This window comes from Channa argus, chromosome 15 (genome assembly GCF_033026475.1).
Source record: "Channa argus isolate prfri chromosome 15, Channa argus male v1.0, whole genome shotgun sequence".
Taxonomy (NCBI): Eukaryota; Metazoa; Chordata; class Actinopteri; order Anabantiformes; family Channidae; genus Channa; species Channa argus.
Genome location: NC_090211.1, coordinates 16708992 through 16722605, shown reverse-complemented (window position 1 = coordinate 16722605; position 13614 = coordinate 16708992). Strand labels below are relative to the sequence as shown.

The 13614-nt window shown below is 37.1% G+C and overlaps 1 protein-coding gene across 1 annotated transcript in view; it reads left to right on the top strand.

Annotated features, from left to right (window-relative positions):
• The first annotated feature begins 1150 nt into the window (after positions 1 to 1150).
• The window catches only part of LOC137100588 (hemicentin-1-like), a 29811-nt gene continuing 17347 nt past the window's right edge, over positions 1151 to 13614 (top strand). The window contains exons 1-13 of the mRNA XM_067478470.1: positions 1151 to 1285; positions 2344 to 2643; positions 3243 to 3278; positions 5462 to 5776; positions 5904 to 6200; positions 6292 to 6597; positions 6707 to 6991; positions 7197 to 7493; positions 7585 to 7896; positions 8006 to 8290; positions 8496 to 8792; positions 8884 to 9195; positions 9305 to 9589. Of these exons, the coding sequence (XP_067334571.1) occupies positions 1267 to 1285; positions 2344 to 2643; positions 3243 to 3278; positions 5462 to 5776; positions 5904 to 6200; positions 6292 to 6597; positions 6707 to 6991; positions 7197 to 7493; positions 7585 to 7896; positions 8006 to 8290; positions 8496 to 8792; positions 8884 to 9195; positions 9305 to 9589 (3346 nt within the window). The 5' untranslated portion in view covers positions 1151 to 1266. The remainder of the gene's footprint in view (positions 1286 to 2343; positions 2644 to 3242; positions 3279 to 5461; positions 5777 to 5903; positions 6201 to 6291; positions 6598 to 6706; positions 6992 to 7196; positions 7494 to 7584; positions 7897 to 8005; positions 8291 to 8495; positions 8793 to 8883; positions 9196 to 9304; positions 9590 to 13614) is intronic.

Below are 13614 nucleotides of genomic sequence, written 5' to 3'. Positions count from 1 at the left end.
AAAAACATTCTAAAAAAGTATGTAGGAACTAAAATGTGCGATAGCGTAAACATTAGTTGTACTGTTGACTAAAAAATTCCTTCACTGAATTTGAACTTCCTTCTTTTGGTTCTAGTTTGGGTAGTACATGTACATAAATAACTTTAAACTTTGTATTTCTCTACTTCGAGCAGAAAAATGCCTCCAGATGACATCACTTGGAGGAACCTTCTGTTCAGATAATGTCATCTTGTTGCTCACACTATGGAGAATGTAATCACGGTGAAAATGCAACCCCGCATGACATCATCTGAACTCATAATGATGAAAAACTCCTCCGGGTGATGTCATCCGGAGGAGTTTTTCAACTAGAAAATGAGAAATATTTCAATATAGGGAAGTCAGAGGGCAGTTAGAGCATTAATGTACATTTATACCCTAAACTTAAGCCACAAAAAGCAAGATGAAAATTGGTCAAGTCGCCCTTTAAGGTTGCAATGATCAATGAGGTGAATATGTTCAAAGAATTGCTCTAGTCATCAGCTAGCTGTTAATATAGATATCTTGTTGTGTAAACTTCATGCTGCATGAACAGGAGCTGACAGGAAGGTCTAATAAAGAGGAAGTGTTAACATAATTGTTGGCAAACACACAATATTATATAACCCAGACCACAGGAAATTAAAATCTCAGGGGAAATGGTTAATAAATAGTAGAGTGGGAATTGTTTCTCAGTATCAAAATTAGTATAAGTATTTGTATTAGAAGTTGACTGTAACGTAACAATGTGATTACTACAGCTACTTTGACTACTGGGGAAAAGGAACACAAGTCACAGTAACTTCTGGTGAGTAATCATTGAATATATTTTGTGTAAATGCAATTCAGTACTTTTTTCTGGTTTATTATAAAATCATCCTGGTTAATATTTCAAAAAAACTATAACATAATCTGGAGCAAAAACAAAAGAAAATCAGGACAAATGTTTACAAATTAAGTATAAGTCAGATAAGTTAGACGATACAAGCTGCTGAATATTTTTTGCATTGAAGTAATCATAAAATCAGTCACTGTGATAACTACTTTGACTACTGGGGAAAAGGAACAACAGTGACTGTCACATCAGGTAAAATCTGTCTTTATCACCCTCACATTCAACGTGTAAATATTACACTGTTTAAAATATGATATTTAGACCTCAGTGTCTAAAGGGGCTAGTTTTTGTATGTTGGATGTTGTGATATATCACACTGTGACTATGCTTTTGACTACTGGGGGAAAGGAACTATGGTCACCGTCACCTCAGGTATGTAATTTTATTGTTTCTGACAAGAGAAAGACATTTTTAATCGGATCACAAAAGTATTTATTATCTTTTCATGTGGTCACAAACATTGACGAGACAGCCAGCAGTAGTTTGTATTAGTCTAATGATTTAAACTCTTGCCTGTTTAGTTAAGTCGGAGCAGAAATCTATGAACAGGTGTTTTTTTAGTTTGATTTTAACTGTTGCCAAAAGCAAACAGTATGACACAGAGTGGTAGGATATTACAGTAATGGGTTTTTGTGAGAAGTGGGAACTGAGTCTCTTAACTGTGACTACTGGGCTTTCGACTACTGGGGAAAAGGAACTATGGTAACAGTGTCATCAGGTAAGATTTATACCGTTTAAAATTCAGTACGGTTTGTGTCAGACTGTAAAATGTCATTTTTATGTTAGACTTTAGTCTCACTTTAAGTGTCATACAGCAATATTCTTTGTAGGACACAATAATGGTATTTGTGGCCAGAGAAATAAATTCAGTAAATACATTTTAAACCAAATGGGATTTATTAAGTCAGTAGTAGATGTAGCCTTTTCATACTAACAACTCTGCACTGTGCTTTCGACTACTGGGAAAATTGTACAATGGTAAATGTTTTATTAAGTAAGAAAACTATCTGACCTCACATATACAGTAGAGTTGTTGGCGTTGGCACATTATTTTTAAAATAATGTGCTAACGCAGTTAATTCATGTCTACTGACTTTTTCTTCTTTTGATAAAAAAATCTAATAAATATTGTCAAACTATTGTAAACTGTAACTTTAAATTACCCATTTATATATAACATAACAAAATATACCAGTAATAATACTATTGACAGAGATTAATTATAGAGCAACAAGCAAAGTCTTAAAAAATGGCCTAGAGATGTATGTTGGATGTATGGATGGAACCTAAAACTTCCTGATATAACGTTTTGTATGGTAAACTCTTCATGACTTGTTAAAAATGCCTTCTCTGTTGTAACTAATGCTTTGTGGGGGAAAAAAACAGTTATGATTTTATTATGGTATTTCAATCATCTCTTTTTTTCACAGCCACCACAAGCAGACCAAATGTGTTTCCTCTGATACAATGTGGCTCTGGGACCGGAGACACGGTCAGTCTTGGCTGCCTCGCCACGGGCTTCACACCTCCCTCACTGACCTTCAAATGGACCAGAAATGGGGCGGCCGTGACGGACTTCATTAAATACCCTCCAGTACAGAAAGGCAACGTCTATACGGGAGTCAGTCAGATCCAAGTGACCAGACAGGACTGGGAAAGTAGCCAACGTTTTAAATGCGCTGTGGAACATGTTGGCGGAAATGCACAGACTCCTGAGATCTTTCGACCAAGTAAGACACATGCTAAGTCCTTTATAATTTACTTTTTAGCAGTTAGTTTGAATTCTAGCAGGTTTTAATTACAGAACTGATAATATATTTATAAATTGTACAATAATTTTACGTTTTTTAACTTCGCTTTTAATAACACCACGTTGCAAAATACAAACAGTTTAATATACATACCTTAAATAATATTTTTTTATGGTTGGCTATTGTGAGTAAAATGAGGTGAACAGAGTATTGAACAGAATAGATGTAATCAAAGGATTATTAACCTTATGACAAAGAAAAAATGTAATTTCAACAATTGTTGATTTTTTTTATATATATATATATATATATATATAGTATAGCACAGTGCTTTATGTGTAGCAAAATGCTTTTTTTAGCAGTTGATTTCAATTTAATGCTATTATCAGGTAATTCTTGTGGAACAAGAATCCGTTTGTGCAAAACGGATATTATATTTTCAAATTGTGCAGTGATTACTAGCGTCACAAAGCCAAGTCAGACATATGCTAAATTCTTTATAATTAAATTTTTAGCAGCTGAATTGAATTCTAGCAGGTTTTTATTGCAAATTTGATAATTTCTTTGAAATTGTGCAGCGTTTTCTAGCGTCACAACACCAAGTAAGCCATATGCTAAGTGCTTTTTAAATTACTTTTTAGTAGTTGAATTGAATTCTAGCAGGTTTTAATTGCAGATTTGACAATATATTTATAAACTGTACAACAATTTTAAGGTTTTTAAATTCACTTTTAATAACACAAAGTTTCAGTGTACAGGCATTTTGGTGAAAGTATCTTAAATAATGTATATTTATATAGGCTGGCTAATCTGAGTAAATTGAAATAACAACAGTATAAAACAGAATAGATTTAATCCCAAAAAAATATTTATTGATATTTCCTTCTTTAAATGAGGAGTTACTTCAAAGATACTTAACCTTACTTAAGAATATAAACTACAATGGCAGAATAATTACATATAGGATAATTAACCTTATCACAAAGAAAAAAATTTAATTTAACAATGGAATAATTATTATTTGATTATAATATATGTGTAGCAAAATGCTTTATTCAAGAATATACAGGATAAAATTCAAATCATAAGCTGATTGTAAAGATGAGTGTATAAGTCTTATTTATTTAATTTGTCTACGATAGGGTAATTTTTATTACTTGGTTGTGGCAGTCTTCTGAGAATTGTTGCAGAGCAACAACTGCTTTTTGCTGTCTCAGAAACACATATATTCCAGTCTTTCATTTTAGAGAAACATAAAGACTTGGGACAGTATAAAGGCAAAATACAACTTTTACAAAAATAAATAGTGTGACATAAACTTAAATTCTTTTAAGTTTCTTAACAAGTAGTCCGAGCAGTTAAAGGTAGCAGTGAGGTGGACTGAGAAGACTGTTTACGGAGTCTGTTTTATTCTTCACTAATATCCTGTATGTTCCCTAAGACCACATTAGTGCAGCTTCTTACGCTTCTATCATCTATCTGCATAACTGTGTACTGTCACAGTGCTGTGCTTATGTATCTTGTTGTGAGTTTTAAAAACTTAAATGTAATTTATAACATTATATTGGTTGTGTCAGGAAGGGCATCCGGCGTAAAAACTGTCCCAAATCAACATGCGGACAATGATCCGCTGTGGCGACCCTGAACTCGTGGTATAAGCCGAAAGGACAAAAAATAAATAAATAAATAAAATAAAAAAATTGTACTCACTAGAATAACATTACAAGCACAGACCACTATCTTTAGCCTGTGACTTGTCTTACATGTGCTTCCTTAACTCTTCCTGCACTCCCAAAGTAAGACAGATAATAGTCTAATTCCAGTTCTGTAGTCTTTGGTCAAATGATGAATATACTGAATTCACAAACCAAGCGATACAAACAACACAAGTTGTGGAGTTTAAGTGCTTGACTGTACCTTTAAATGCTTTTTTCTCCTTCGTTATTTTGATATTGTTAGTGTTCTTTAGCTTTACTTTACTCATTTTTCATCATATTATGCTTTGATTTTTAAAGGACGCCTTTGGTGATATTTAGTTTGGTTCTTTTGGTTCTAATATGGTTAAATGTCATTAAACATCAATGTCAACCTGAAAAATGCCTCCAGATTACATCACTTCGAGGAAGTTCGGATAATGCCGTTTGTTATCATGGTCTACCTGCTCTCCCAGAGCTCCTTCAGATGACATCATCCGAACTCCTTATGATGAAAAATTCCTCCAGATGACATCACCTGGAGAAGTTTTTCAGCCAAAAGCAGATAATTATTTTCATATAGGGAAGTTAGAAAAGTTTAAAAGTTTTCATGTACATGTAAACTAAAGAAAAGTTTGAAAAGTAAAACCTTTCACAGTGTCAGGGAAAGATGTAAAATCTATGTCAAAACTTATGTAAACTGTGCGCTCTGCGTCTCTTACTGGCATAATCCCACCTCACACCTGGTTTCTGTGATGCTCCATTGCTCTTTGTGTTGTTTCACTTCTGTATTTGGCACCACTTTGGTGCCTGGGTGTTGTTCAATGCTTCCGCTTGCTGTTAGCTCTGGTAGCTCTGCCCTGTCATGCTGCAACATCTGTGCAACAGACCTCCAGCCCTATCTCCACCTGACTTAAGACACAGACAGTGTAAAAGTACAACTCTGCCCTATAGCCTAAATACAAAGATATTACATTTAGAACTGAGACTACAAAATCTAAAGGTATGTATACTCAAAGACATAAATGACTGCATATTTTAAAATGTTCATATCCAGCAAATAGAATGAGGCAAGTAAAGACAAACTGGTTTCTCTATTTCAGAGGAGCGGGAAGTCACTCCAAACATCATGTTGCATCCTGCCTGGGAAAATGGATTTTGGGCCACACCAGTCAGGCTCATCTGCACCCTAAGTGGCTTTTTTCCAAACAAATGGGATGTAGAGTGGAAAAAGGACAATCGAGCTCTGAGTATTGGTGAAACCAAACAGAAGCAGCGCACTATGGATGGAGTGGAGGAAACCTTCAGTCTGAGCAGTGAGATTAAGCCAAACATGGGAGAGTGGGAGAAAGGTTCAGATTTTACATGCAGCTCCAAACCAAACACTGCTTTAACAAAAACGATAAATATTTGTAGCGGTAAGTATATGGGGATACTTTCTAGCAGCCTAATATAAAAATATGCTCCTCTGTCACAAAAAGTGCATATTTTAAAATAATGAGTGTTTTTTATTAATGTACATTTACCAAACATTTGTTCCTGCAGTCCATTCAGCATCTCCTCCTTCCATTCATGTGGAGACTCCCAGCTTCAAAACAGTAATGATGGCAACATCTGCGGTGACAGCAACATGTTCAGTCCAAACTGTTTTTAATGCCAAGGTAACCTGGCTGATGGATGGGAGAGCTGCACAAAGTAACACAGTGACACAGGACAGAAACATGACTATTATAATCAGTACACTGAGAGTTTCCTCAAGTCAGTGGAAAGGACTGAATCGTGTAACATGCAGAGCAGAGCATAAGTGCTTTTCAATCACTGAGAAAACTGTAAATGTTGCAGGTAAGAAAATACACAACAAGAACATCAGCTGCTTTGTGACAAGAAACCAAAAAGAAAACATTTGGATTTGTTTCCTGCTGTTTTCATCCAGGACCTGCAGTTACAGCTCCATCAGTGGAGATCAGGAGATCTCTCCCAGATTTGCTGAAAGGAAACAGTGTTGTGCTCGTCTGTGATGTTACACAACTCTCCTCCAGTGACCTCTACATCACCTTTCAGGCCAACAATGCTGACATCTCTGAAAAACTGTATGTTGACCTCCCTGAATCCCCAGGCCCTCATTCAGTCAGTAGAACATTCTCTGTACCTTCAAATCACTGGAAGAAAGGCACAAATTTCACCTGCACAGTGAATCAAGGCTTCTCCAGAAACTTTAAATCCACTGGCAATATTTTTGGTGAGAGGAGTTAATCTTTCTTCCCTTAATGACAGCTGAGTTCATGTTTCACTCCTTGTTCATCTGTAACAGACTGATTCACTGATGCACTGACTGATGTCTCCTTTAGTGGACTCATCAGTGGAGCTTCTTGTTGTCCCCAGTGAAGAGTCAGGACCACAGAAACTCTCATGCTCTGGTTCAGGCTTCAACCCTCAAATTCAGTGGTTTTTTGAGACTCAGCAAAGATCTTCATCAACTAACGACATCAGTGTGGCTGCAGATGGACGTGTGACAGTAACCAGTCAACTTCATGTCCCTCAAGCAGAGTGGAAAACAGAGAAGGTCTTCACATGTGAAGTGTCTGACAGGCCTCTGAGTCCAAACGTTAGGAAGGACATCAGTTTCTGTTCAGGTAAAATTAAAGCACTGTACATAATCACACTTACATGTCAAAGTTTGTATAATATAAAAAGTACCTATTATATCATCAATGATATTAGAAAAAAAGCATGTTATCATACACTGACAACACGTATATATTGACAAAAATGTGCATTGCCATCCACTGAGCAGTGGTAATTGGATTAACATGTGTGGACAAACATTTGTTCCTGCAGTCCATTCAGCATCTCCTCCTTCCATTCATGTGGAGACTCCCAGCTTCAAAACAGTAATGATGGCAACATCTGTGGTGACAGCAACATGTTCAGTCCAAAGTGATTTTGATGCCAAGGTAACCTGGCTGATGGATGGGAGAGCTGCACAAAGTAACACAGTGACACAGGACAGAAACATGACTATTATAATCAGTACACTGAGAGTTTCCTCAAGTCAGTGGAAAGGACTGAATCGTGTAACATGCAGAGCAGAGCATAAGTGCTTTTCAGTCAGTGAGAAAACTGTAGATGTTGCAGGTGAGAAAATACACAACAAGAACATCAGCTGCTTTGTGACAAGAAACCAAAAATAAAACATTTGGATTTGTTTCCTGCTGTTTTCATCCAGGACCTGCAGTTACAGCTCCATCAGTGGAGATCAGGAGATCTCTCCCAGATTTGCTGAAAGGAAACAGTGTTGTGCTCGTCTGTGATGTTACACAACTCTCCTCCAGTGACCTCTACATCACCTTTCAGGCCAACAATTCTGACATCTCTGAAAAACTGTATGTTGACCTCCCTGAATCCCCAGGCCCTCATTCAGTCAGTAGAACATTCTCTGTACCTTCAAATCACTGGGAGAAAGGCACAAGTTTCACCTGCACAGTGAATCAAGGCTTCTCCACAAACTTCAAATCACAATCCACTGGCAATATTTTTGGTGAGAGGAGTTCATCTTTCTTCCCTTAATGACAGCTGAGTTCATGTTTCACACCTTGTTCATCTGTAACAGACTGATTCACTGATGCACTGACTGATGTCTCCTTTAGTGGACCCATCAGTGGAGCTTCTTGTTGTCCCCAGTGAAGAGTCAGGACCACAGAAACTCTCATGCTCTGGTTCAGGCATCAACGCTCAAATTCAGTGGTTTTCTGAGACTCAGCAAAGATCTTCATCAACTAAGGACATCAGTGTGGGTTCAGATGGACGTGTGACAGTAACCAGTCAACTTCATGTCCCTCAAGCAGAGTGGAAAACAGGGAAGGTCTTCACATGTGAAGTGTCTGAGAGGTCTTCGAGTCCAAAAGTCAGGAAGGACATCAGTTTCTGTTCAGGTAAAATTAAAGCACTGTACATAATCACACTTACATGTCAAAGTTTGTGTAATATAAAAAGTACCTATTATATTATCAATGACATTAGAAAAAAAGCATGTTATCATACACTGACAACACGTATATATTGACAAAAATGTGCATTGCCATCCACTGAGCAGTGGTAATTGGATTAACATGTGTGGACAAACATTTGTTCCTGCAGTCCATTCAGCATCTCCTCCTTCCATTCATGTGGAGACTCCCAGCTTCAAAACAGTAATGATGGCAACATCTGTGGTGACAGCAACATGTTCAGTCCAAAGTGATTTTGATGCCAAGGTAACCTGGCTGATGGATGGGAGAGCTGCACAAAGTAACACAGTGACACAGGACAGAAACATGACTATTATAATCAGTACACTGAGAGTTTCCTCAAGTCAGTGGAAAGGACTGAATCGTGTAACATGCAGAGCAGAGCATAAGTGCTTTTCAGTCAGTGAGAAAACTGTAGATGTTGCAGGTAAGAAAATACACAACAAGAACATCAGCTGCTTTGTGACAAGAAACCAAAAATAAAACATTTGGATTTGTTTCCTGCTGTTTTCATCCAGGACCTGCAGTTACAGCTCCATCAGTGGAGATCAGGAGATCTCTCCCAGATTTGCTGAAAGGAAACAGTGTTGTGCTCGTCTGTGATGTTACACAACTCTCCTCCAGTGACCTCTACATCACCTTTCAGGCCAACAATTCTGACATCTCTGAAAAACTGTATGTTGACCTCCCTGAATCCCCAGGCCCTCATTCAGTCAGTAGAACATTCTCTGTACCTTCAAATCACTGGGAGAAAGGCACAAGTTTCACCTGCACAGTGAATCAAGGCTTCTCCACAAACTTCAAATCACAATCCACTGGCAATATTTTTGGTGAGAGGAGTTCATCTTTCTTCCCTTAATGACAGCTGAGTTCATGTTTCACACCTTGTTCATCTGTAACAGACTGATTCACTGATGCACTGACTGATGTCTCCTTTAGTGGACCCATCAGTGGATCTTCTTGTTGTCCCCAGTGAAGAGTCAGGACCACAGAAACTCTCATGCTCTGGTTCAGGCTTCAACCCTCAAATTCAGTGGTTTTTTGAGACTCAGCAAAGATCTTCATCAACTAACGACATCAGTGTGGCTGCAGATGGACGTGTGACAGTAACCAGTCAACTTCATGTCCCTCAAGCAGAGTGGAAAACAGGGAAGGTCTTCACATGTGAAGTGTCTAACAGGCCTTTGAGTCCAAACGTCAGGAAGGACATCAGCCTCTTTTCAGGTAAAATATATACATAATCCTAAAAGCTAATAAATGTTATTTATGCCAATAAATGTCATTTATTCTATGCATTCCAAACATTTCAGACATTATTATGACATGCTATTTGTTGTATTTTCTTTCCCTTTCCCTTTAGCATCAATGTCTTGTGACGCAAAGAAGCGGGAAGACCACATGCGTAAGCAATAGCACAGATAGTGTTAGACATAATGACCAAGTTTATTAATTTTACATTTCACCTAACTGAAATAACCTAACAACAATAACAAATCTGTTTTGTTGGAAACATTATCTGGATTGCAGTCATGTTGCTTGGTAATTGGTAGCGTGTCGTCCTCCTCACCTGTCTCACAGTCATGATTTTAACTGAAAGGATGCACACGTATCGACCAATATCTTTCTGTTCTGTGTGCTATATTATATTATATATTATAATTTGTTCATGACTCAGGCATATGTAGTTGTAACTCAGAATATAGTTAGTTATGTGATTTTTAATTCTGATTATACTTGAATAATTGTATCAGAACCTGCTGATCACTTTTCTCTGTTGATCTTCCTCATGTAGCTTCTATTAGAGTGACCCTAAACCCTCCAAGTCCTAAAGAATTGTTCAACAACAAACAGGCAGTGCTGGAGTGTGTCATCACTGGACAGAACAAGACTATTGTTAATGAAGCTGAAATCAAATGGCAAATTGATGGGAAAAATGTGATCGGCACTAGTGAACCAACAAAACCTGATGGCAAAGAGCACAGCAAAAGCAGCACGTTGACTCGTAGTCACACTGAGTGGGCGAAAGTCAATAAAGTCAGCTGTTCTGCTGTTAGAGAAGATATGACACCAGTTATCCGAGAGCTGACTGTCAACAACGGAGGTATGTGAGCAATGGAGACAGACCAGCACATTCAGTGAACATGTTCGGCGGGAAGCAGCCAACATACACACAAACATGTCGTACAGTAACAGAAAATATAAACTTATTTACTAAACCAAGTGTTTCTTTCAGATGGGAGTGAGCCAAAAGTGACAGTCCTCCCACAGGAGAACATGAACAACCCATCTGAGATCACTCTGATGTGCCTGGTCTCCAGTCCTGTGCTGCAGGATTATTACATCACATGGTCAGAAGATGAAGGACATAACAATCGAAACTATGTTGATGGCATCAACTTCCCCCCACAGAAAACCCAAAGTCTATACTTAGTTACAAGTGTTTACACAACCACCAAGCAAAAATGGGACAATAATACAATGTTCAATTGCAACATCTGGCCTGCTGGCAGGAATGAGGCCATGAAACCACATGGAGTGTCTGCAGCCAACGGTAACTCATGTGAATGTGACAAATAATAAATTGAGTTTTAAATTTTGTAATTTGTCATTTTGTCTGTGGACTCTGTGATCTCGTTAGTCTTTGTCATTGTGGAAACAGTCAACATGTTAATGTAATTGTGTTTGTCATATTGTGTTTGATCTGTCAATGTCACATTGTCCAATGGCTGTTTTAAATAAATGTTGCATGGAGACACTTTGTTTCATGTTCTTCAATGTTTCTCGTTTTTCAAAACTAAATGTAATGACAGCAAAAACAATCATTTTGTAAACACTAATCATGTTTAAAGGCTTTATTCATGAGATACAGCTGTATCTGGTATTCATACAAAACCTCACACAAGCACAAACACACCCACACACATCATCTAACCACTTACACTGTCCTCTCCTTAGGGACGTCCACAGACTTTAAACCAAGTTTGGATGGGAGTTGCACAGAGGATGATGCTGAAGAAGATGAGCTCAGCAGTCTGTGGTCCACAGCCTCCTCCTTCATATTCCTCTTCATATTCTCTTTGTTTTATAGCATGATATTCAGCCTGGCCAAGGTAAACACGCAGGCTTTCACTTCACTTAGTAATACAAAGTTCTGTTTATAAAATGAAATGAAACACTGTGTACAGTATATGCACAGAAAATAAGTTAATGGTTTTCATGAAAGATTCAAAAATAGTCTGGTCCTGTAAGAACAAAAATGCCACATATAAACAAAAGTTGACTCAAACATGCCCTAAAATGGGAATATGACCATTACTTACTTTATTGTTTAAGGGCCAACTTTTCCAGGTTTGTCTAGTTCGGGAAAGAACAAGATTGCAGTGATGAAATCTTACGGCTGTTTCATAATGCATATGAAAAGTGAATGTAATATTTTGGTAACGCTTTAGATTACACCCCATGAGTTACAGGGTAAGTACAGCTAATTCACTGTGTACTTATCTACGTAACTACGGTGTAGGTGTTTCTCTTATTCTCATATTGTTATCCTGGTTTTCCCGGAGTTTGCTTATTGTTATTAAGTAAGAACAAATTTGTATCCATACGTACTGAGGAGGTACACCGGTGTTATTAATAAGTACACAGTAAGTCCGCTGTACTTACCCTGTGTGTCGCAGGCTGTAATCTAAAATACCACACCAATTACCATATTTTTTTTTATGTTTTTCAGATGAAGAAATCATAAAGGATGAAATAAATCCACAGCAGAGAAAACACCACTGGATGTATACTTTTTGTTGTTGTTGTTGTTGTTGTTGTTGTTTATCAGTATCTGTTATGAGTCCTATTGATTTACAACTGCAGCTTCTAATTATTTGTTAGAAGCTCATTTTTTGCATTAGATACTGTTGTTACATTAGGATTTCAGAAGTGTTTGATTACTTTTCCTTATTATCTTTAATATAATTAAAATGGGTGCAAAATATAAGTTCTCCCATGACATGTAAATAAATTGTACTGTTCTAGAAATGCATGTATTTTTGTATCTTTGCATGTTTGTGCATTTCATATTTTTGACAATATTTTTTCACAAGTGCAGAAGTTAACAGTATATTAGGTTTGGATCAAAGAATACTAACTAAAGGGAGTGTGAATATGAGGTAAAGTGTGTTTGTGACGAAGAAAAACAAGCTTCACCTTCAGTTACATCACATGGTTTAAGAACACATAAATAACACAATTTTAATAACTTCTGTTATTAGTTAAGATGAGATGGTTTTCATGTTCCCTGGTGTGAAGTCCCTTCCCCCTCTCTATGCAGCACTGAGAAAACACCTGCACCAGTGAGACTTTGTATAAACCCACCAGAATTACAAATAAACTTCCTGGAAGTCAGAGACACATCTGTTGGTGTATTTATTTGCATCAGTATGTATTTGAGCATAAATTCTGTAATCAATTGTATAATACAACAGTGGTTTCTTACAATCGCTTATTAATTGCATCTTAATTGTAATTATCCATTAACTAATAATAATTATATTTTTAAACGTTTTTGCTGTTCAAGCCATCCATTTTTTTGTTTCAGCATGGTGGTGCTGTGCTCGAATGGGTTTCCTGCAGGTACTCTGGTTTCCTCCTACCGTCCATAGACATACATGTTAGGTCATGTTTTGCCCATAAGTGTGAATTTTTGTCTGCCTGTGTATGTGTCTCTGTGTTGGCCGTGAGACAGACTGACTATCTCTCGTGGGATAGAACGTAAAAGTAAAAGACAAAAATAAACAGAAAACCTACAATGTCCATTTGGAGTTTTCTTGGACGAACAGGAAAACGCGATCACAGACACTAACCAACATGTTGAGAAGACTGTTATATTGATTTATCTCTACTGCATTTATTTTAGTTTTATTTTACATAATAGCAGTAAATTCTGTGGTATAAGTAAAATCAGTCAGAAGAAAGTCAGAAATTACCAGTGTAAAACTCCTGTTGACAATATAGATCCTCTAACCTCTCAAGTGAAAAAATCTGCATTTGGTTTTTGTATAAGTGTTTGCCAAAGTGGTGGCGTGGCACTGAGATAAACATCCATACAAAAACCTAAGAGCAAAAATCATTCAATCTTTACTCTTGATATGTTAAAAAAAGCGTCAGACGCATAGTATCTCTTTGAAAAAAGAGGTAAACATTATGTTTATCATGTTAATAAGCAAACAAGGATTTTTGTGTGCATGTATTTTGAACAT